The following is a 24016-nucleotide window of genomic DNA, read 5'->3' as shown; positions in this document are numbered from 1 at the left end:
AGTAAAAAACTTCAAATTCCCAGACAATATCACCAACAACTTCTCCTGGACCACCCATATTGCACAGCACAGCAACGCCTCTACTTCATTAGAAGGCTTAGGAAGTTTGGCATGTCTCCGACAACTCTCAACAACTTCTACGGATGCACCATAGAAAGCATTTTATCAGGATGCATCACAGCTTGGTTTGGGAACAGTTCCATCCAAAACCACAAGAAATTACAGCGAATTGTGGACGCAGCCCAGGCCACCACACAAACCAACCTCCCTTCTACTGACTCCATTTATACGTCACGCTGCCTCAGCAAGGCCAGCAGCATAATCAAGGATGAGTCGCACCCTGGCCACTCCCTCTTCTCCCCTTTCTCATCAGGCAAGAGGTATAGAAATGTGAAAACGCATACCACCAGATTCAGGGAATTTCTTCCCAGCTGTTATCAGCCAACTGAATCATCCTACCACAACCAGAAGGAAGTGCTGAACTACTATCTACCTCAATGGTGACCCACAAACTATCCTTGATTGGACTTTGCTGGCTTGACCTTGCATAAACATTATTCCCTTATCTTGTATCTATACTGTAAATGGATCGGTTGTAATCATGTATTGTCTTTCCGCTGACTGGTTAGCACGTAACAAAAGCTTTTCACTATACCTTGGTACATGTGATAACAAAATAAACTGAATTGAATTATAATTCCAACATGCAAGGCTGCCAAAAACTCTGTAAACATATCAGAGAAAAATCCAATCGTCTCCAAGTCAAAGAGCTTTGATTTCTCAAAAGATGGTAACCGGAATATTAATTTGAAAATTATTATTATGGAAATTTAATCATGATTGATTCAGTTTATTAATTATTAGACTAACAAATCCATTAGCTAAAAAAGAATGATAACACTGGTACTATCGCAAAGTAACATTTAGACATGTACATGTATAGGACAGGTTTAGAGGGATATGGGCCAAATGCAGGCAGGTGGGACTAGTGTACATGGGACAAGTGGTTGGTGTGGGCAGGTTGGGCCAAAGGACCTGTTTCCACGCAGTATAATTTATAACGCCGAAAATAACTTATGAAAGTTCTCTAAGGTAGTGACGTGTTGGAGACATAAAATAGAAAATAATCAATTTAAAATAAAACAAAGCACCCACCCAGATTACTGGAGATTACAAGGAATGCTGCAACTTGGATTTGAAGAAAGGAAACAGAAATATAGGAACAATGCTACAAAATGATTGAAAATAATATTGTGGCCCCATCATGACTTGGAGGGAAAGGTGGAAGTATCTGCAGACTATACTTAAAGAGAAAGAATTCTAAATGATTCAGAGGAACAAATAAAGCCCAATTAAGATATTGATAAGAATGTGTAACAGGTGGAAGGCTTTGTTGTTTCCTCTCAGTGGATACTGCCTGACCTGGTGAACATTTAAGGGATCTCCAGTATTCATTTAACTAAGATTATTGCTCCAACACACTTTTTAACCAATCTTTCTAATGCCAACATAGCTCCAACACAGACATTCTAACACCAGAACACACCAAGATATTCCAGAACACTCTAAAGAGTGGCCCAGAATAGTTTAGAGACTAGGCATTCATCCTAATCTCCAGTAATCTGGGTGGGTACTTTGTTTTTTTATATTCATAATTAAAATTTTCATAATAAAATTTACACAATAACTTTCAAATTAATATTCCAGTTTTGTTTGTTATCTGATCATTTAAATTTAGTTACACTATATCTGACAATGTGCAGCGTGGGTCATCTTTCCAGAGACTGAGCTCAGGGGATTTGTGGCAGCAAATGCTCTTAGACAAATCAGCCAACAAGTACACTGTAGAGAATGGACTCATTGGCATCATGGATTTAGACCTACCAGTCTGTGGCTGGGTTACAGAGGGCTGCTTCCCCACCAGCTGCTTGAGCCGCTTCGCGTGGACTTTGCCATGATAGTGGAATTGAGCAGCTGTGGGGGACGTGAAAACCATATTGCACAAAAGGCAAAATTTATCCTTGTCCACTTTTGTTCCAGTATCCTGTAAATACGCATCAACTACAATGTTAATCTGTGACGAATGACACGATTTAAAAATAACAATGATAAAGGAAACAGGCCATTGTTAGCTGTCTGTTGGGTGAAAACGAGAAGTTGGTGCAACTTGGGTGGGGGAGGGATGGAGTGAGAGGGAATGCCGGGGTTACTTGAAGTTAGAGAAATCAATATTCATATCACTGGGCTGTAAGCTGGCCAAGCAAAATATTCTTCTTGCTCCATTGGTATTTGTGTGGATGGTCACATGGGGTTTCTGGTCAATGGTAACACTTAGGATAATGATGGAAGGGTAATCCCATTGAATATGCCGGGTGGTCTCCCCAGTTTTATTCCTTCTCTGCTTCAATGGAGCAGTCATGGTACAAACAAGTGATTTGCCTGGACATATTAGAAGGCATTAAGAGTCAACAAAAGAGGTGAGTGTGGATCAATGTAGGCTAAGTTTCCACCCTGACAGACAGCAGGGAATCATTTATTTTTTAAACAGTCTGGTTATTATTATCACCATATTTTTTTTCCAAATTACAGATTCGTAATTAAATTTAAACATAGCTGAAATGGTGGGATACGAATTAAAATTAAAAATCCCTGCAGATGCTAGAAATTTGAACTCAAAACAGAAAATGCTGGATGTACGGAAGAGGTCAGTCTGAACTGGAAAGGAGATAAAACAAGTTAGTTGCCTAACCTGCTGAATGCTTCCACCATTTTGTTTTTATCCCAGTTTCATTATTGCATTCATACAATTGATCATTCCCATCCTTGGTACCATTCTAGTAAATGTCCTCTGCACCCTCGCTAAGAGATGCCAAAATTAAATGTGAGACTCTGAGTGAGTGGCAAGTGGGCTAACCAGTGCATTGAAAGGTTTAAAATCATAAGAAATAAATAATTGACCAGCTCAACTGTAATTTTAATTTTGATAAGAATCCTCATCAATGTATAACTGCGCACCTGGAATCCAACAGTAACATTCTCTGTTTTGATTTTCTTTAATGGTGTGCCTTCTTCTTTGTGTGTTTGGAAGTAAAACCGCACCTTGTTGGCATGTTTTTTGCTCTGTAAAACAAAAAGGACAGGTGGTGAATTAAAATATTTTCTTTTCTTTTCTTTTAAAATCTTTTTATTGTTTTTTCTCTCCAAAAAAACACAAATAAAACATAAAAAACAGAGCAAAAAGAATAATAATAAACATAACAATGGTATTGATACATAGGGAACATTAATAACAGGTATAACCTAATATGAGATCAGTGTCAAAATACACAATGAATATAGACCTCCCGGTCCATGTAAATATAGTTAAATTTTTAAAAGGAAACTTATAAATGTAAAAAAAACACAAAAGATAAAAAGACAAAAAGAAAAAGAAAAAAGGAAAAAACAAAACCCCCTAAACTAAAGAAAAAATAATTAAAAAAATTAATAATAATAAAAATAAAATAAATAAATAAAACAAAGCAAAGCAAAACCGAATCTGAATTGAGAATTTCAACAATTTAAGTCTGTTTGTCGTCAAGTCCGTTCCACCCTATAGTGGTAAAATAGTTTTTATAACGGTTAAAGAGGGAGCAATTTATGTTGTATGAAAATGTTCAATAAATGTTCCCAAAGTCTTATCAAATTTAACCAAGGGTTCAACAATGTCACTCCTGATTTTTTCTAAATTTAAACATTATATCGTTTCAGAATACCACTGGAGTGTGGTCGGAGGGTTGGAGTCTTTCCATTTAAATAAAATAGATCTTCTGCTGATTAATGTGGTAAAAGCAATCAACCGATGGGCGGAGCGGGACAAATTAATAGAATCTAACATTGGTAGCCCAAAAATTGCAGTAATAGGATGAGGTTGTAAATCTATACCTAAGACTACAGAAATAGTATCAAAAATGTATTTCCAATATTTTTCCAAAAGAGGGCAGGTGGTGAATTAAACTATTTTCAATTAACTTCACTGACAAAGAAGTAGTCACTCAAGTCAATGAACAACAGCACATCAGGGAGATCTGTGGTATAGAGAGGAACACACTATGAAAGGGGTTTCTGCTTATTTTTACAATATTTTAACAAAATCTCCCAAACCATGTAAAAGATTAGAGAATTTTAGGAGGTTAGCCTAATGTGACAACATACAGTTTTTATTTGCTCTGCTGATTCAAGATTCCATCTGTCCAGTTCAGGTAAACCAATACAATTCCCTACTTCTTCGAAAAAAAATATATTTATGACTCTGCAAATTAGTTTACTTAGAAACTAACAAGAGTTATGCCGTGCATTTTGGGTTCAGTTTCCCAATTCAGATGCCTATATATCTTTGGAAGCAGATACGATAGTACTATTTAAATAGGCACATAGATATGCAGGGAATGGAGGGATATGGATCACGTGCAGCAGATGAAATTAATTTATCTTGGCATTATGTTCAGCGCAGACATTTTGAGCCAAATGAGCTGTTCCTGTACTGTACTGTTCAATGTTACACATGTTGTTGAAGCACTGCAATCGGCAAGATTATAAACCGAGTGTTCTTATCACAATGAAAAATAAACTTATTTTTTCAAATGAGAGGTCACCTAAATTATGAAAAGAGACAGTTAATGGTTGGGTACTATTTGACATTGAAATGGAGTTTGAAGAACATCGCACTTCATGAGCAAGCTTGAATAAATGGCGCTGTCATTCAAACCAAGAACTTCACATTACTACAGAAGGTGTTTTAGAAAATGAGGCAATGAACATAACTGGGTCTTCTAAATTCTATCAAAAAGAAAGTAAAATATGCATTTAAGGGCAAAATGTTGGATAATTACATTCGTTCGTCAAAAACTACAAGGTACCTCGTAGTGTGTGGTCCTTTGAACTTCGGAGATCAACATGGCACAGCAAACCTTGCAATACTTATCCATGAAAAGTTCACTGTCGTGGCCTCCCATTTTATCTGAAAAACATTCAATTTTTTTTAAATCAATGCAGCTTCGTCAGCATAAAGTCGATTCCTATCAATTTACACTGCAGTTAGAAAAGAATTACCCAATAATTAAGGAGCTCAGTTTTAAATTATTAAGTGGTAGGATTAGACGGGAGTTAAGGAAATATTTTCCCTTCCTAGGATGGTAGGGGACTGGAGATATTTGCCAGAAAGCATGGTGGAGGCATAAACCTTCATCACATTTGGACAGTACCTGGATATATACCTGGAGAGCCCTGACTGGCAGATAGACACAAAGTGCTGGAGTAACTCAGCAGATCAGGCAGCATCTCTGGAGAAAAAGCATGGGTGATATTTTGGCTCAGGACCCTTCTTGACTGGCAGGATTATGGATAAAGTGTTCAAGTGTCATCACTCTTTAGCTTACATTTACTATTGAAAAGCCCGGTACATTGTAACAGGCATTGGATAAAATATAGCGTTTGCCAGCACAATTGCATTTTTTAATGGAAGATGACCATGTATTTGAGTTATAGAAATATAGATCATTGTGGGAATTGTTTTGAGATCATTAAACATTTACATCTTTTACTGCTACAAAAAACGGGTTGAAAAACTTGAATATATTCTTACCAATAAAAATTCAAAAAAAGAACATGATTCAAAATCTATTCTTGAGGCAAAGGCAAGTACTAATCTCTGGTACAACCCTGCCCTGAGAGTGCCCACTAGTGGCAGGAGAAGAGAGCACATAAAAGTTCAGCTGTGGAGAACTGTGAGACCGTCTGCAGAATCATCTCAGAGTGATAATTCAGGGAGTTAATGTGTAATCTCAAAGAAAACGGTGAAGAAGATTTTGACAACAGAAATAATTATTTTCAAATTTATTAAGCTGATATACTGGAAGTAAACATGTATTCTTTGGCTATCTTCCTTTCACAACTCAATATTCAGTGTCATTTTTACGTTTGTTATTTGTTAACAAACAATGATGCAACCGTAAACTGGACATAAAGGGATGAAGACTTTATCACAAACCACTAGAATGGATCAAGAAGGGGCCTTACTATTTTGGATGTAAAGTCGAAAATATAAACATTAAATACTGGATATAATCTGAGGTTAGGTTAAAAATTGTGGACAGGGAAACAGATAAAGCTCTGGATCTATACCAGTTGCCTTTCAAGCTGAATGATTTGCTTAACAGTTCTGAATCCACTGTTTCTACAGTCTTATAGCGCATCGGACAGACCTGGTGAGGGCAACATCCTCCCTAAATGATACCAATTATCTTCTCGTCTTGATACGATCCTTAAGAACTAGATTTATTTTGTTCATTAATTTATTCATTTCCCTGATGCTGCATTGGGATTTGAACTCGCATCAATGGACTATTAATGCATTTCTTTGGATTCCTCATGCAGTATAACAACCTTTGTGTTATTGTACCTCAGTGCCTCTCATACTAAATGAAAATTAAAACATTGTGCAGATATTGGAAACCCGAGGTAAAAATGGAATATGATTGAAACACAACAGGTTAGGCAACACTGGTGGAAAGAGAACTAGCTAACATTTCAGGTCTGGGACACTTCAATTTAGTTCCGTTCCTGAAGTTAGTTAAGATTATACTGTACCGAACATGGTGGCAAAATTCAGCAAGTCAGGCAGCATCTGTGGAAAGAGAAACAGTTAACGTTTCAGGTTGACCAAAATGTTAACCGTTTCTCATTCCACAGCTGCTACCTGACCTGCTGTGTTTTTTCTGCATGTTTTACTTTAATTTCATATTTCCAACATTCACAATTTTATTGTACACTTCCTGTTAGTTAAGACTAAAGTCAAGTCAAGTCAAGTTTATTCGTCACATACACATGCGAGATGTGCAGTGAAATGAAAAGTGGCAATGCTCACGGACTTTGTGCAAAAAGACAAACAAACAAACAACCAAACAAACTACAAACAGAAGTTAGTGGTGCTAGACTACATATAAAGATTATTACTTTTTTAATGCCTAAGTGAGTGGGAATTATATCCTGCACTGTACTGCATTGTACAAGTTGACTGTGAAGTTGGCTGTAATCCAATCTCACATGTGGAGCATAACTTGCTGATAGTCACAGGTGCTACATGGAAATTGGCATAAAATATGTTCAATTAGATATTGTTTTATTTTGGCTCCAGTTCAAACTTGAAGTTGCTTAGTAAACTAGGTCAGCTTCTGTAATCCCTGTTAGACTACATTCAGCAGGTAGAGCTGTAGATAGACTAAACCCTAGGATGTGGCAAATGTCATAGTATGTTTAGCAAATTGGTCCCAACGTAGCTAAAGAGAGAAAGGGGATAGTTGACCTCCAGGAATGGTAGTCAGGGCAGGCAGGCGATGCAGGAATCCCCTGTGGCCATTTCCCTTCCTCGCAGGCACTGTTTTGTATACTGTTGGACGGAGGTGGCTTCACAGAGGAAAGCAATAGCAGCTGCAGTGTTTTTGGCAACACTGATGGCTCTGGGAGAAGGAAAAGTCCTGGTAGTGGTGGGGGATTCATCAGTGATGAGAACAGACATGCAGTTAGCTGCTAGTTAATATTCCAGGGTACAATAGATTCAGGCATGATAGAGGGTTGCAGAAGAGGACGGAAAATAACACCTCTGATTAAGGAGAACATAATTTCAGTACTTATAGAGGATATCCTGATGGGATCATCCAACAAGGACATATGGGTAGAATTTAGGAATAACAGAAGGGGGACCAATTTGCTGGGGTTATACTGCAGCCTCCCAATTGCAGATCAGCAAATTGCAGAAAGCTGTGAGCAATTGGGTTATAGAAGAGGGGAATTTTAACTTTCCCAATATTGACTGGAATTGCCTTAGTACAAGAGATTTAGATGGAATGGAATTTGTTAAGCGTACACAAGAAAGTTTTTGTAGTTCAAATCATACTATACATGAGTACATTATAGAGCAAGCAAAAGAGTGAAATAATTGTTAGTCGATCCTCTTCTGGGACGGCATACAGTTGCTATGTTCCAGCGCCATCATGCAACTGAAGCAATGTATTTTAAAAGTTCCCGATTATTTCATTAACTCAAATGAATTGCACAGCTATTTCGGTGGGATTTGAACTGAATAAAATTTTGGTTCGGAAACGTTTGGCGTATTGTGTGTAGTTCTGGTTACCACACTAAGGGAAAGATGTTGATGCTTTGTAGAGGGTGGAGAAGGATTTCACCATGATTGGAGCGTATTAGCTATAATGAGAGGTTGGATAAACTTGGATTGTTTTCTCTAAGTTGGAGGGTTGACCCTAATAGAATTATTTAAAATTATGAGAAGCATGGATAGTGTATTAGTTTAGTTTAGAGATACAGCGCGGAAACAGGCCCTTCGGCCCACTGGGTCCGCGCTGACCAGCGATCCCTACACATTTCACCATCCTACACCCACTAGGGACAATTTTTACATTTATCAAGCCAATTAACCTACAAACCTGTACGTCTTTGGAGTGTGGGATGAAACCGAATATCTCGGAGAAAACCCAAGCAGGTCACGGGAAGAATATACAAACTCCGTACAGACAGAACCCGTAGTCGGGATCGAACCCGGGTCTCCGGCGCTGCATTCGCTGTAAGGCAGTAACTCCATCGCTGCGCCATCGTGACCACCCTATAGTCGGAATCTTTTTCAAATCAAATACTAGTGGGCAAAACTTCAAGGTAAGAGCGGGAAAGTTTAAAGCAGATTTGCAGGGAAAATCCTTTTTACACAGGATGCCTGGAACTCATTGCCAGAGGGGTTGATGGAAGCAGATACGATAATGATGTTTAAAAGGCATTCAGACAGATACACGGATATGCAGGGGATGGAAGGATATGAAACATATGCAGGCAGAAGGGTTTAGATTGGTATCATGGTCAGCGCAGTTATAATGGTCTGAAGGACCTGTACTTGTACTACATTGTACTGAACTGCCGTCTGAAGAAGGGTCTCAACCCGAAACGTCACCCCTTCCTTCTCTCTAGAGATGCTGCCTGTCACGCTGAGTTACTCCAGCATTTAGTGTCTATTTGCATTGTTCTACGTTCCATAAACTCATGCCTCTGGTGGTTGGTCCTGGCCTTTGGATTACCTTTCTTGTAATTTAACCCCCACTGTTCCTGTTTTGGCACTTGCACGTTTATTGTGAGATTTTCGTTAAAACTGTTTTTTACCAAATTATCGCTTCCGAACAATTCTGGATGTCAAACATTTGTGCTCATAGCTGCAATACGTCATCTGTTTTAACAAAAAGGAGCAATGATTACATCTATCAAAAGGATTACCATGCCCTCCTCAGGCATACATCTGCTCAGCTGCAAGCTGCTGTTGACTTTAGAGCATAAATGTAGGTTATATAGCTGTATCAAAAGACTTCTGCTTTAGATACGGGTCTTGTATTTGCCAGCAATGTGCATCTGAACATCTGGTGTTACTAAGACTAGTTTATTGACGTGTGGTACAAAGAAAAAGAGGACACATACAGTACAGTACAAAGAACAGGTAATTACTACAGATGGGAAAGTGATAACACTTATTATATATGTAACGTAACCAAAAGGTCAAATTATGTGAGAATGATAAATAAGACCTAGCAGTCATGTGTGCCGGAAGCTAATAATATGCCTATTTTCAGCTGGTACTTCATAATAATTTCACATGATGGCCTTCTCCAAAAACTCAAACTCTTCAAAAGAACTGGTGCCCAACTGCAATTTTCTCACTCCTGACATTGGTAGATAAGATACTCTTCAGCCTGTCCCTCCACATTTGGAAACTCCTCTTTCCTTTGTTTAATTTGTCTGCTCATTTCAGAGATTGTGAAAATTTGTGCAAACCTAATTCAAGGAAGGTCTATAGCTTCCTATAAATTTGCAGCAAACAGTACACCTGCACAGTGTTCCATTATTAAAGCTCTGGATTTATACAGAAGGAATGTGTGGCAGTGGTATTTTTGCGTTTTAGTCTATGCCACCATTTCTTACATTATTTTACAGCTCTTTCACCAAAGAATGTTGTTAATTTATTATCTCACACAAAAACACATCTCATCTAATAATTATCATAGGTGGACAAAAATGCCGGAGAAACTCAGCAGGTGAGGCAGCATCTATGGAGCGAAGGAATAGGTGACGTTTTGGGTCGAGACCCTTCTTCAGACTTATCATAGATCATGTCACTTATGATAGGACCAGAATTAGGCCTCTTCATGGCTGATTTTAACCTCCTAACCCCATTCTCCTGCCTACTCCCCATAACCCCAGACACCCGTAGATGAAAGTAAGCATGCAGGTACAGCGGGCAGTGAAAAAAGATAATGGCATGTTGGCCTTCATAACTAGAGGAGTTGAGTATCGGAGCAAAGAGGTCCTTCTGCAGTTGTTCAGGGCCCTGGTGAGACCACACCTGGAGTATTGTGTACAGTTTTGGCCTTCAAATTTGAGGAAGGATATTCTTGCTATTGAGGGAGTGCAGCGTCGGTTCACGAGGTTAATTCCCGGGATGGCGGGATTGTCATATGTTGAAAGAATGGAGCGACTGGGCTTGATGTATACACTGGAATTTAGAAGGATGAGCAGATCTTATTGAAACATAAAATTATTAAGGGATTGGACACGCTAGAGGCAGGAAACATATTGCTGATGTTGGGGTAGTCCAGAACCAGGAGCCACAGTTTAAGAATAAGGGGTAGGCCATTTAGAACGGAGATGAGGAAAAACCTTTTCACCCAGAGAGTTGTGAATCTGTGGAATTCTCTGCCTCAGTAGGCAGTGGAGGCTGATTCTCTGGATGCTTTCTAGAGAGATCTAGATAGAGCTCTTACGCAAAGAGTAGGAGTAAATGGGTCCTTTTCACAATGGCAGGCAGTGACGAGTGGGGACCCCAGCTATTTACGATATATATTAATGATTAATGATTTGGACGAGGGAATTGAATGCAACATCTCCAAGTTTGCGGATGACACGAAGCTGGGGGGCAGTGTTAGTTGTGAGGAGGATGTTCGGAGGCTGCAAGGTGACTTGGATAGGCTGGGTGAGTGGAGAAATGCATGGCAGATGCAGTATAATGTGGATAAATGTGAGGTTATCCACTTTGGTGGCAAAAACAGGAAAGTAGACTTTTATCTGAATGGTGGCCAATTAGGAAAAGGGGAGATACAACGAGACCTGGGCGTCATGGTACACCAGTCATCAAAAGTAGGCATGCAGGTGCAGCAGGCAGTGAAGAAAGCGAATGGTATGTTAGCATTCATAGCAAAAGGATTTGAGTATAGGAACAGGGAGGTTCTACTGCAGTTGTACAGGGTCTTGGTGAGACCACACCTGGAGTATTGCATACAGTTTTGGTCTCCTAATCTGAGGAAAGACCTTCTTGCCATAGAGGGAGTACAGAGAAGGTTTACCAGACTGATTCCTGGGATATCAGGACTTTCATATGAAGAAAGACTGGATAGGCTCGGTTTGTACTCGCTAGAATTTAGAAGATTGAGGGGGGATCTTATAGAAACTTACAAAATTCTTAAGGGGTTGGACAGGCTGGATGCAGGAAGATTGTTCCCGATGTTGGGGAAGTCCAGAACAAGGGGGTCACAGTTTAAGGATAAGGGGGAAATCTTTTAGGACCGAGATGAAGAAAACATTTTTCACACAGAGAGTGGTGAATCTCTGGAATTCTCTGCCACAGAAGGTAGTTGAGGCCAGTTCATCGGATATATTTAAAAGGGAGTTAGATGTGGCCCTTGTGGCTAAAGGGATCAGGGGGTATGGAGAGAAGGCAGGTACAGGATACTGAGTTGGATGATCAGCCATGATCATATTGAATGGCGGTGCAGGCTCGAAGGGCCGAATGGCCTACTCCTGCATCTATTTTCTATGTTTCTATATTAAAGATAGCAGAGTCAAGGGATATGGAGAGATGGCAGAACGGGGCACTGATTGTGGATGATTAGCCATGATCACAGTGAATGACAATGCTGGCTCAAAGGTCCGAATGGGCTACTCCTGCGCCTTTTGTCTATTGTCTTTTGTCTATTCTGCGAATGAATGCTCATTTTACAAATGTACAATAAGTGGCATGCAATTTTGCAAAGAAAAAATAGAAAGTGTCTATTCTGATATCAAATGCTAGGTACATTTAATTTCTAGACATGCCAATGGAGTAGGAATTCTATTAAATATAAAAAATGTATGAGAAGGGAAATGTCCCGACCCGAAAGGTCACCTATCTCTATGTTCTTCAGAGATGCTGCCTGACCCTTTGAGTTCCTCCAGCATTTTGTGAATTTTCCCATTATAAGAAATGCTGTGGGCAATGATAAGGATCAAGTAGCATGCACACTAGAAGATAACCATCTTTGAAAAAGCTTGTAGTATCTCTTCTTTTGATTTTCAGATAAGCATTGAGAGGGAATACTCAACACTTGCCTGAATGAGTGAAGTTCCACCAACATCCAGGATCCTCAACACTATACAGAACGATAGTTGATTGGCCTGGAGACTAGACTATGCTGACTGACAGGATCTCTAAACCTGCTACCTTTAATAAAATTAACAAGCCTAGCAGTGCATAGAAATACCCCCACCTACATAGTGCTCTCCAAGTATGGAAGTTAATAATGATTTAAAAATACAAAATGGATTCCGATGAAACTAAGACAGGCTTTCACCTATTAAATTGCTAGCTAGCAAAAAAGCACTAACCCTTGCTTCAGTACATTAACAAGGTCAGCAGACTATTGATGTTCCTCTTTCCAATAACATAAGCTAGATAACAAGCACAAGTTTCACGAATGTCTCCTCAATAACATAAATATAGGAACTAACCCCGTTCCAAAAGATTGTGATGTGCGTCATAAGTAGAAAAAACCAAAATGCTTGTTCTGCAGAAATATAACCTTCTCATATAACCATATATGGCTACCCCTTCCTCTGTCAGAAGAACCTGTCAATCTTCTGATGCTGTCAATCTTAAGGATCTGTCAATCTTAAGGAGCAACAGGCTGTACTAAACATTACAGATAACGTGTTGCTGAATCGTTGAGTAAAAGGGTATATATACATGTACTGAAATCATTGTCCCTTTGTGTAGGACTTCTCTGTATAGTCTGTTATCAGCATTCTGTAAAGAGTTTTACTACACCCGCCTGGTGAAATAAAGAGATTACTGCTTATACTGGTTTTATTTGCATTTCTGTCTGTTTAAGCCCATTTGGGCCACGACAAAAGTCACAAACCATCCAGACTTGGAAATATATAGCCATTTCTTCATTGATTCTAAACTCTGCAGCTGCCTCTGTAAGTATCATGAAAGGAAGGACTACTACCTTCTCGAGAGCAATTAGGGATGGGCAATTAATATTGGCTTTGCCAGCAATATTCCAAATCCTTAAAATATGAAATAACAAAATGCACAGCTGCAAACTGACCAGGTATTTTGAACAGCAATTGCCAATCTGCAATCTTAAGAACCTGGAAAAGCCACTGCTTCAAAGATCTCTTCGATGTCATACGCCAGTCTCATTTAGAAATCTATCACCATTCTTTAATCTTTGGAGATACAATGCGGAAACAGGGCCTTTGGCCACTGAGACCGTTCCTGTACATGATAACACTATGGACAATTTACATATTTTTTCACCAAAACCAATTAACCTGGAAACAAGTACGTCTTTGGAGTGTGGAAAGAAACCGGAGCAGAAAAAATCCACGTGGTCACATAGAGAACATACAAACACCGTACAGACAGCACCCGCAGTCAGGATCGAACCTGGGTCTCTGGCGCTGTAATGCAGCAACTCTACCGCTGCACTATTGTGCCACAACCAACATTTCTTTATAGTTACAGGCTCAAAATCCTCAGGCTCAAAATCTTTAGAACTTGCTACCAAAGGTTCTGTGGAAATAGCTTCACCACATGGATAGAAGTAGCACAAGAAAGCAATTCATCAGTGCAGTGGCAATTAAGGATGAAACTCGTTGGAACTGATAATACTGAGAAGGAAGAGCCTATCTTCTGCCCGTCAGATGGCAGCAGAGTATTAGCCTGTGAACTAATAAGGAAACTAAATTATCAAAGCAGTTGTCATTTACGAAAAGAAGTGAACCTTTGGTCAATTTTAAACCCTTTTCCAAAATAATTGTTTTCTCTTTCTCTTTGGCAGATTTCTATTTCTAATTTAATTCTAATTGATTTTCTCAGTTCTTATATTTTATTAGTTATATATTTTATTATCTTTTAATCTGGATTTTTAACTTAAGTATTGTGTTTAAAAAATATATAAATTATGATGTTTTTATGTGATATACCAAGATTTTATATGTATTTATGATATTTGATATGCAATGCATTTTTAATGTAATGTTGCCCCTTGTCTGGACCTTGAGTCCGTAATAAAGATTATTATTATTATTATTATAATATTATTATTATTATTAATAAAGGATATATGTGTTGGTCCCTTCATTCCCAAAGGTCCCCCACAGATTAAGTATACCCTCCACATTATCCACAATCTCACCAAGCTTTGAGCCATCTGCCAACTCACTGATCATGCCTCCTATATCTACATCCACATAATTCACAAATATTACAAACAACAAAGGTCCCAGTAGTAATCTCTGAAACCACCGCTACTCACAAGCAACCAATCACTAAAACAACCTTTTACCATCAGCCTCTGTCTCCTGTCGTCAGGCCAACTTTGATCCAGCTTGCCAAACTGCCATAGGCCCTCACCTTTTCCATCAGTCTCCCATTTGGGACCTTGTTTAATATCTCAAGTCCATGTAAACCCCCCTCTACCACTCTGCCCTTATTGGTGCACTTGGAAAGTTGGCATGTCCTCTTGGACCAGTGACAAGGAGGTCTAAGACAATTGGAGACCAGCCTTGCTGTATCACACTCACATGTGGGCATACACATGATCTTGCCCACCACTGTTCCTTGCCCCACTCCCTCCTTCCTCTATCCCTCTTCGCTGGCCTCACTTCATCCCTCCCACCTCCCCCCTCCCAGCTCCCTCCCCATTCACTTGCCTATTAGTGTGTTCTCTCCCCTTCCCTTGCTCCTCCCGCTCTCCCCATTCTGACCTTCCCTAACTCTCCAGCTGCTTATTCTCTTCTCATCTTAAACCCATGTCCTCTAGTATTTGACATTTCCATCCTAGGAAAAAGACTGATTATCTTAGCTATCTACGATTCACGTAATTTTATAAACTTCTCTCAGGTCGAACTCCCCTCAGGCTCCAACACTCCAGTAAAAACAATCCAAGCAGGATCACAACACGAATGCTCTTGAAGTTAAAGGACTGGGTTATCTATCAAAAGGTAAATTGGATAGGACACTTGGGGAAGAGGATCAGGGCATCAGAGGTCAAATCTTTCACCTTAATGAATTGTGCACTCAGGCAATCAGGTATAGATGGGCTAGAAGTCAGAAGATCAAAGTGTTGGGCTCTGGATATTGTTGAATTATAAAGTCTGGCCTTTATAATTGATAACATAATTGATAACAATATTGTTAGGTTGTGGTGTGAGGAAGGTACAGGACTATTAAGGATAAATAAGGGACTAACGAGTCGGATCAAAGCCAGTGCAGTAGGACCGTGGGAGTGATCACCAATGACCAACCCACTGTAACAACTTAATCCAAGTTCCACTGCAATGCCACCATAGAGTGCTGCACTGGAATTATAGTGTCCAGTATATCCTGAAAATATAAATTAGGTCTGTGCCATAGGATGACATGCTGGGAAGTATCCACTTGGGTTTCCAGGCTGACACGAAAGCAAGGAAATCTTCACTATCATGCTTCACTGTGAGGAAAAAAAACCTATTTGAAATGCATAAAACCCAGGCTTTACCCAATTTGATTCCAAGGCACATGCATTTATAGGACCAGTCTGACCTGCATTACAGCAATATTTCAAACATAAAAGAACAATATTCAAATCGGTCCACAGTTTAACACTCCCTTCCACTACCCTGAACAAAATTCTATTATGACAGTTATTTCCAATAAGAATCAGACTTGCTGATTTTTAGCAAGTTGATCAGTGCAACACTTTTATGAGCATTAAATGCCTGTAATTTAAGGCAAATGTAATCTAAACCATTGCCAAATGGTTTGAAACTCTTGATTCAATTTAAAAAGGGCTTTTGGTCATTCTTGTGTTATGCTCAAATGCAAAAGCTGCTAATCAAGACGACAGTTACACTAATTAGAAAACGATATCACTTCGTAATCCCCATAGAATAGACAACACCGCTGTAGTGGGCCAGATACCAAATAATGACGAGACGGAGTACATGAACGAGATTGCGAACTTTGCAACCTAGTGTCAAGACAAGAACCTTTCCCTCAATGTCAGCAAGACAAAGGAGATAGTGAATGACTTCAGGAAGCAAAGTGGTACACGTACCCTGGTATACATTGGTATACATGGTTGAAAGCTGAAGCTCCTAGGAGTAAATATCACCAGCAACTTGCCCTGGACTAGCCATATTAAAGCAATGGCCAAGAAAGCATATCAATGCTTCTACTTTGTTAAGCCCCTGTCCCACTTTCACGACCTCTGCCGAGTTTGCCCTTGACTCATACTCGTGCATGGTCGCCACGAGGTCGTAGTAGGTTTGTGATGCTAGTCGTAGGTAGTCGTGGCATCAAGTCGGTGCGGTGTTTTTTTCTAGCCTGATAGAAAATGTCCACGAGTAAAAAAAAAGTTGGCATGGAAAAAATCGATACTTTTTACTCGTAGGTAGGTCGGGATGCTAGTCGTAGTTAGTCGGAGGTAGTCAGAGGCAGCCGAAGGTAATAACTCCGGGGTGAAAAAAATGATCAGTAGGGAAAAAAAGGCTATTTAAACAGCAGAACGTCACCTCTGTCAATCCAAGGCAGGTTCATTCATTGCTGGAGAGTTTTTGGAGAGGAGACATGTTTTAGAGATGGCAACAAAAAAGCAGCAGCCCAGGAGGGCACAACCCTAAAACAAAATGGCCATGCAGGTGTTGCCCACCCAAGAGGAGGAGTGGCAGCAGGTGATGCCACAGGAGGTGATAGTGCAGGAGGAGGTAGCCCTGCATGAGAGACCCCTGGAGGAGGAGACCAGGGTGGTAGTATATGTCCCCACCACCACCCCATCCTTCACTGCCTCAATTGAAGGCAGCAAAGCAGCCCTTTCTCCTGTGTCTGACACAGCATCAGAGGCAGATGCCCCATTGGTGGTGAGGGAGGGCTGGAGGATGGTTATGCCCTACACTTGCACCAGGCAGCAGGAGGGGGACCTTGACGAATTATTCCAGCAGAATGCCATCCTGAACAAAAAGGAAAATGAGGGGGACAGGGACAAAAATGGCATGCTTGCCATCCAGTGCCCCACATGTGTGCTTAAAGTTCCATCTTTTGTCAAAGCCCAGCACCACTCTCTTCCAGACATCTGGTGTACTGGGACAGTCCATCACATCATCTCCATTCACCCATTGAGACCTCTTCTTGTTCTTCCTCTTTACCCTTGCTCTTCCCCTTCTGCCTTTCTTAAAAGGCTGCTGAAGCAAACAGCAGTAAAACGTGCATGGTCGAAGCCAGTCTTCAACATAGTCGAAGGAAGTCTTCTTCATAGTCGTGGGAAGTCTTCAACATAGTGGTAGGAGGTCGTACACATAGTCGTGGAAGGTCATAGGAGGTCGTACACATAGTCATGGGAGGTCGTAGGTTACCGCGACCTTGTTTTCTTTTTAGGTCGTTTAAGGTCGTCAGAGGTCGCAAATTAGGTTGTGAAAGTAGGGCAGGGGCTTCAGAAGGCTTTGAAAGTTCGGTATGTCCCCAACAACTGTCGCCAACTTCTACAGATGCGTCGTGGAAAGCATTTTATCCGGATGCATCATAGCATGGTTTGGGAACTGCTCCATCCAAGACCGTAAGAAATTGCAGAGAATTGTGGACGCAGCCCATACCATCATGCAAACCAACATCCCTTTCATTGACTCCGTCTACAATCCACACTGCCTCGGCAAGGCCACCAGCACAATCAAGGAAGAGTCACACCCCGGACCCTCCCACTTCACCCCTCTCCCATCAGGAAAGAGGTACAGAAGTGTGAAAACAGATACCTTCAGATTCAGGGACAGTTTCTTCCCAGCTGTTATAAGGCAACTGAACCATCTCATCACCAATTAGAGACCAGTCCTGAGCTATCATTTACCTCACTGGAGACCCTCGGACTATCTTTAATTGGACTTTATCTAGCACTGAATGTTATTCCCTTTATATTGTATCTGCACACTGCGGACATAGAAACATACAAACATAGAAAATAGGTGGAGGAGCAGGCCATTCGAGCCTGCACCGCCATTCAATATGATCATGGCTGATCATCCAACTCAATATCCCGTTCCTGCCTTCTCTCCATACCTCCTGATCCCTTTAGCCACAAGGGCCACATCTCACTCCCTCTTAAATATAGCCAATGAACAGGCCTCAACTACCTTCTGTGGCAGAGAATTCCAGAGATTCACCACTCTCTGTGTGAAAAATATTTTTCTCATCTCGGTCCTAAAAGATTTCCCCCTTACCCTTAAACTGTGACCCCTTGTTCTGGACTTCCCCAACATCGGGAACAATCCTCCTGCATCTAGCCTGTCCAACCCGTTAAGAATTTTGTAAGTTTCTATAAGATCCCCCATCAATCTCCTAAATTCTAGCGGGACAGCTTGACTTTAATCAGTATAGTCTTTCTGCTGACAGGATAGCGCACAACAAAAAAGCTTTTCACTGTACCTTAGTACACGTGACAGCAAATTAAACAAAACAAAACCAATGGAAACTATCTGTACCAATATTTGGCCTTTCTCTGTGGGCTGATTAGCTTCATTTTGTCTCTACCAGGGCTGTTGTGTGTTTTCTGAGGTTGCTGAGGAGATAAATTAGTGTCAAAGAACAGTGTGGGTACAAATGCATATTCAGAATCATGGAACAATACTTAATGACTTTTTGAAAAGATTTCAAAAGCCTGATGACAGGAAGTCAAGTTATTGATGTAATGCTTTTGAGTAGCCGATAAAGCGAAAATTAATACTCAATGTGACTTGTCAATGTTTGCAGCCATAAAAACAAGAAAAGACCACATGGTTGTATATAGATTCTTCTTGATACAGCCTGTGTCTGTCACAGGATATCATTAACAATGTCTATTTAAAAACCATTAAAAGGCTTTGGTGATCCACACAAGATGATAAATTACTGCTCACAAACTGACAGCACTTTTAATGAATCCTTCCACCTCTACATTAGTTTTTCCATGCCTCTCGGGAATCTATAGACAATAACCAGAAAGTAGGCTTCCAGACTAGTCAGTTTTGGTAGCAGAACCTAGTAGGCCCCCCTCGATCATGAATGGCCATGGGTGATGCATCCTGGTCAGATGCAAGCCTGGGTGATGTCATATGGAGGACAGGCTGTTGCCCATGCAGCACGTCTCCCCTCCCCACATCGCCAATCGATCCAAAGAAACAGCAGGGCCGTTACAGTTTGGCACCAGCGCTGTCGCAGAAGCTACCAGAGCGAGGTTGTAGACAACAACAAACTGCCTTAGAGGCTCCGACTCTGGATTTTCTTGAGGTTTACTCCTGGAGCCTTTTCCATGACTGGATATGGCCACAAGGCAGTGGAGGTTTTAAATCAGAGTTTTCCCTCTCCTAGATGGACTGCCTTCCCAGGCTGGCGAGCCACATCTGCCCGAGACCCGTGGGGGTGGGAGCAACATAATTTGCACAAGCAACATCCATGAACAACAATGACATTAATAATCAATTAACCCATTTAATGATGATAGGATACATTTTAATCGAATGACTGAGATAACAACCATTCTTCGTACAATGCAACTTTCTGTATTTTCCTGAGGGAGCCAGAGAGACTCAAAAGACAACATAACAGGTGCTCAAATATTCAGATCAATGCAATGTCTAAATATTTTGCTCTTTGTTTAGTCATTATTTTTGAGCTTAGTCCTTCTCTCACCTCCCATTTCCACCATTTCTCCACCCTACCACAATCAGTCTGAGGAAGAGTCCTGACCCAAAATGTCACCTGTCCATTCCCTCCACAGATGCTGCCTGACCTGCCGAGTTACTCCGGCACTTTGTGATCTACTCAGATTCATTACCTTTGACAACGGGATCTGGATTACAATGGGATGGTTAAGGATTGAATCCCATTGCCTTCAGGTAGAAGGTACAGGAACCTGAAATCTGCAACATCCAGGTTCAGGAATAGCTACTTCCCCACAGCCATATTAAGCTCAACTCAAACAAAAATCTGAACTTTTATAGCCTATTGCACTTTATATGCTTATTTATGTGTGTATATATATTTACAATTGTATGTGTACACACTGAACTGTTCTGTATTTATTTATGCCCACTATATTCTGTTGTGCTGAAGTAAAGCAAGAATGTCATTGTCCTATCTGGGACACATGACAATACACTCTCTTGAATCTCTTGAATCTTGAATCCATTGGATCTGTCTAGTTTTGTAATGTTAAACCAAAATGTACAATATGCAAAGTACAAAAAACAAACAAAAATAACAAATCGAAATATTGCAATAAACAAAATGTTGGATGGATAAAAGACGGACCTGTCACATCATGATATCTTTACAAAGGAGATGAGAAGGAATTTCTTTGGTCAGAGGATGGTGAATCTGTGGAATACATTGTCACAGAAGGCTGTGGAGGCCAAGTCAATGGTTATCTTTAAGGTGGAGATTGACAGATTCGTGATTATGATACGATACGATAGAACTTTATTTATCCCAGGATCGAAACTGCTCTGCCAACAGTCATAAAACACTTGTTACGCCCTGCTCCTTTCACCCATGAAGGTCGATGAACTGTACCCCCTCAAGTATATATCTTCTTCTTCTATATTTGCTGTTGAAGAGACCCAGCATTCTTTAAAGCCATATAATCTAGATCACAACACAATTATTAAAAAAAAACACTCATCCCCTTTAATGTTTTTTGCTAAATATCTTAAATCTGATTACTGATTCCCCTGTCAGTGGAACGATTCAATCCATCCATTCTGTCATAAACTTGTCAGTTCTAATGAGATGGTAGTGAATCTGTGAAATTCAATGCCACAGAAGGCTGTGGAGGCCAAGTCAAACAATATTTTTAAGGCAGAGATAGATAGATTCTTGATTAGTATGGGTGTCAGGGGCTATGGGGAGAAGGCAGGAGAATGGGGTTAAGAAGGAGAGATAGATCAGCCATGAATGAATGGTGGAGTAGACCTGATGGGCCAAATGGCCTAATTCTGCTCAATTATTTATGAACATGAACTCATGAGATTCTCTGGGCCAATCTTCATTCTCCATATCATGCTTACCATGCAATCCTTTTCGATTCCACATGAGTAATGCAACAATTAACGTCACGAGCCTAACTCTTCTGCTGAATCCCACTGCATTTATTTCATCTCACATATTCTAATCCAACTCTTTAATCCTTGGCTTTTTTTCACTGCCTCATTACAATACCCTCTCAAACCAACATCTAAATCTTGTTCAAACATTTTTCACGTGCAAATCCTGCCGTATGCTGTACAAGACGTACAAGTAAAACTTCAAGATGATAATAGTGTGTATGAACGTGCATACACCTCAATATATATTATGTTAATTTACTTCGGTTTAATAAAAGCTTACACATCTGCCACCTAAAATCCACAATATGCACAGCTGTTACTCGCCAAGGCTACTTTGAACTCCAAATCTATGTCTCTAACACTTAGAAGGACATGGTCAGCAAATGAATTGGAACACTGCCAGGGTCATATGTGTCTTGGAATACCTGAACAAAATATTGTAATTCCATTGTCATCACTGGGTGTAAATTTACAAACTCACAGTCGACACTACCATAGTGAGCAGAATATCAAATAATGATGAGACGGAGTACAGGAAGGAGATTAAGGTTATGTAACCTCGTAGCCTGGTGCCATAGCAACAATCTCTCCCTTAATGTCAGCAAGACAAGGGAGACTGTTATCGCCTTCAGGAAGCGATGCAGTACACATACATTGATGGCACCAAAGTAGAGATGGTTGAACGTTTCAAGTTCTTAGGAATAAATGACACCAGCAATTTGTTTTGGACCAGCCACATCGAAATAATGGCCAAGAAAGCTCATCAATGCCTCTACTTCCTTGGAAGGCTTAGGAAATTCGGCCTTACCACAACAACCCTCACCAGCCTCTACAGACGCGCCGTAGAAATCATTTTATCGGAATGCATCATAGCTCCATCCAAGACCGCAAGAAATTGCAGAGAGTTGTAGACGTAGCCCAAACCATCACACAAATCTCTCGTCTATAGACTCAATCTACACTGCACGCTGCCTCGGCAAGGCCGCCAGCATAATCAAGGACCAGTATCACTACTTCTTCTCCTCTCTCCCATCAGGCAAGAGGTACAAAAGGGTGAAAACGCATACCTCCAGATTCAGGGACAGTTTCTGCCCAGCTGTTATCGGGCAACTGAACCATCCCTATATCAGCTAGAATCGACCCTTCTACTGCATTGGAGATTGGACAAGTATTGTAAGTAGAAAGGAGAAAGTGACTTAACTAGCTGCACATAAATTAATGAAAATAAACCATCTTGAAACTACTCAGCTTCATTAGCTGCACAATAATGAAGATATACAGTACTGTCAGCTACATGCATACACACTAATTTTCTCACTTAGTTGAATAGAATTCATTGCACAAACCTTCTTTAATCCACACGCCATATGACAAATAGTACATTTTAGTGACCATTTACCATAGTTGTTTTGAGAAACACTAGTGCAAGTAAAAGTATTTTGGCTCTGATACCACAAAGTTAAAATTGTATCAGAACTTGATGCTGCAACGTGTATCAAGTAGATTTCCCCAATAAATACTTTTACTGGCAGGACTGCTGATGATCAGAGATCACATTTTAAAGGTGGGATGGAGATTTCATTTAAATTTGCCCAGATTGTCCAGATCTTGAATTCACTGCCAGAAATGTTTATGGAACACACTCAATTGTAGCTTATTGTACTAAATCGGATCCTTTATCTAAGGGGGAAAAAATGGAAGATTGGGGAGATAGTGCAGTGTAGGTCAGTTAGACGTTCCAAAATTCTGACACAGGCACAGTAGGGCAAATGGACTAACTGTGCGCTCTGATTCTGTAATTTGGTAACTCACAGGCATCAAATAGGACTTTAATCCAAAAAGAGAAAGGCAGACGCAAAAAGCCGGAGTAACTCAGCGGGTCAATAGACAATAGGGTCAGACAGCATCTCTGGAGAAAATGAACAGGTGACGTTAAGGGCAGGTCCACTTTGCTCAAGTGATGCAAAATGATATTTTGATGAATTATTGATGATTTCAATCAAAGTTAACTTTAACAGATTTAATTTCAAGTAGTTGAAATATTGAAGGTGAAACTCTTCATCTGAATTATTTCATTATAATCTTTCCAACAATTTAAATTTTGTAAATATATTCCCCCACCAAATCCACAAAACTAAGCTATTACATCACAGCGTTCTTGATTCAATCAAATTATTTGTGGTCTTATCCACAACTTTATCTCCCTCAATTTTATGAGATCATTCAGTCTTCTGTCTTTACCGTGCACATTACATTTCTTCATATCTTCCAATCTGACAACCAACCTAGCCCATTACAGCATGATCTGGCTTGACATCACCTATAAAAACTCACCTCGATTTATCCAAATCTAATCTAGTAATATGCAACAAAAAATGGGTCATTAATTTCTTCAAACCTGTTTCACCTGTCATAACCATAAACCATCACTCGCCTAAATCCATATACCTGCACATAAACAAATAATAATAATAATAAATACTTTCCCTCAGGGAAATTCAGATGTTCAGAAGCCCCCACCAACTAACCCACGCATTCAGAGTGAAAGCAGACAGAAAAT

The 24016-nt window shown here is 40.2% G+C and overlaps 1 protein-coding gene across 2 annotated transcripts in view; it reads right to left on the bottom strand.

Annotated features, from left to right (window-relative positions):
* zmat1 (zinc finger matrin-type 1) overlaps nucleotides 1–24016 on the bottom strand; it is a 65741-nt gene that overhangs the window by 5667 nt on the left and 36058 nt on the right. The window contains exons 1-4 of one of the 2 annotated variants that reach the window (XM_055648558.1): nucleotides 6628–6650; nucleotides 4899–4999; nucleotides 3016–3120; nucleotides 1885–2044 (exon numbers count right to left, since the gene is read on the bottom strand). In XM_055648558.1, the coding sequence (XP_055504533.1) occupies nucleotides 1885–2044; nucleotides 3016–3120; nucleotides 4899–4999; nucleotides 6628–6634 (373 nt within the window). In that variant the 5' untranslated portion in view covers nucleotides 6635–6650. Of the gene's footprint in view, nucleotides 1–1884; nucleotides 2045–3015; nucleotides 3121–4898; nucleotides 5000–6627; nucleotides 6651–24016 lie in introns of those variants that run through there. The other variant, XM_055648478.1, reaches the window with a different exon arrangement.

Source organism: Leucoraja erinacea, chromosome 1 (assembly GCF_028641065.1).
Source record: "Leucoraja erinacea ecotype New England chromosome 1, Leri_hhj_1, whole genome shotgun sequence".
NCBI lineage: Eukaryota > Metazoa > Chordata > Chondrichthyes > Rajiformes > Rajidae > Leucoraja > Leucoraja erinaceus.
The sequence above is the reverse complement of the archived record's forward strand: the minus strand, read 5'-3'. Positions and strand labels throughout refer to the sequence as shown.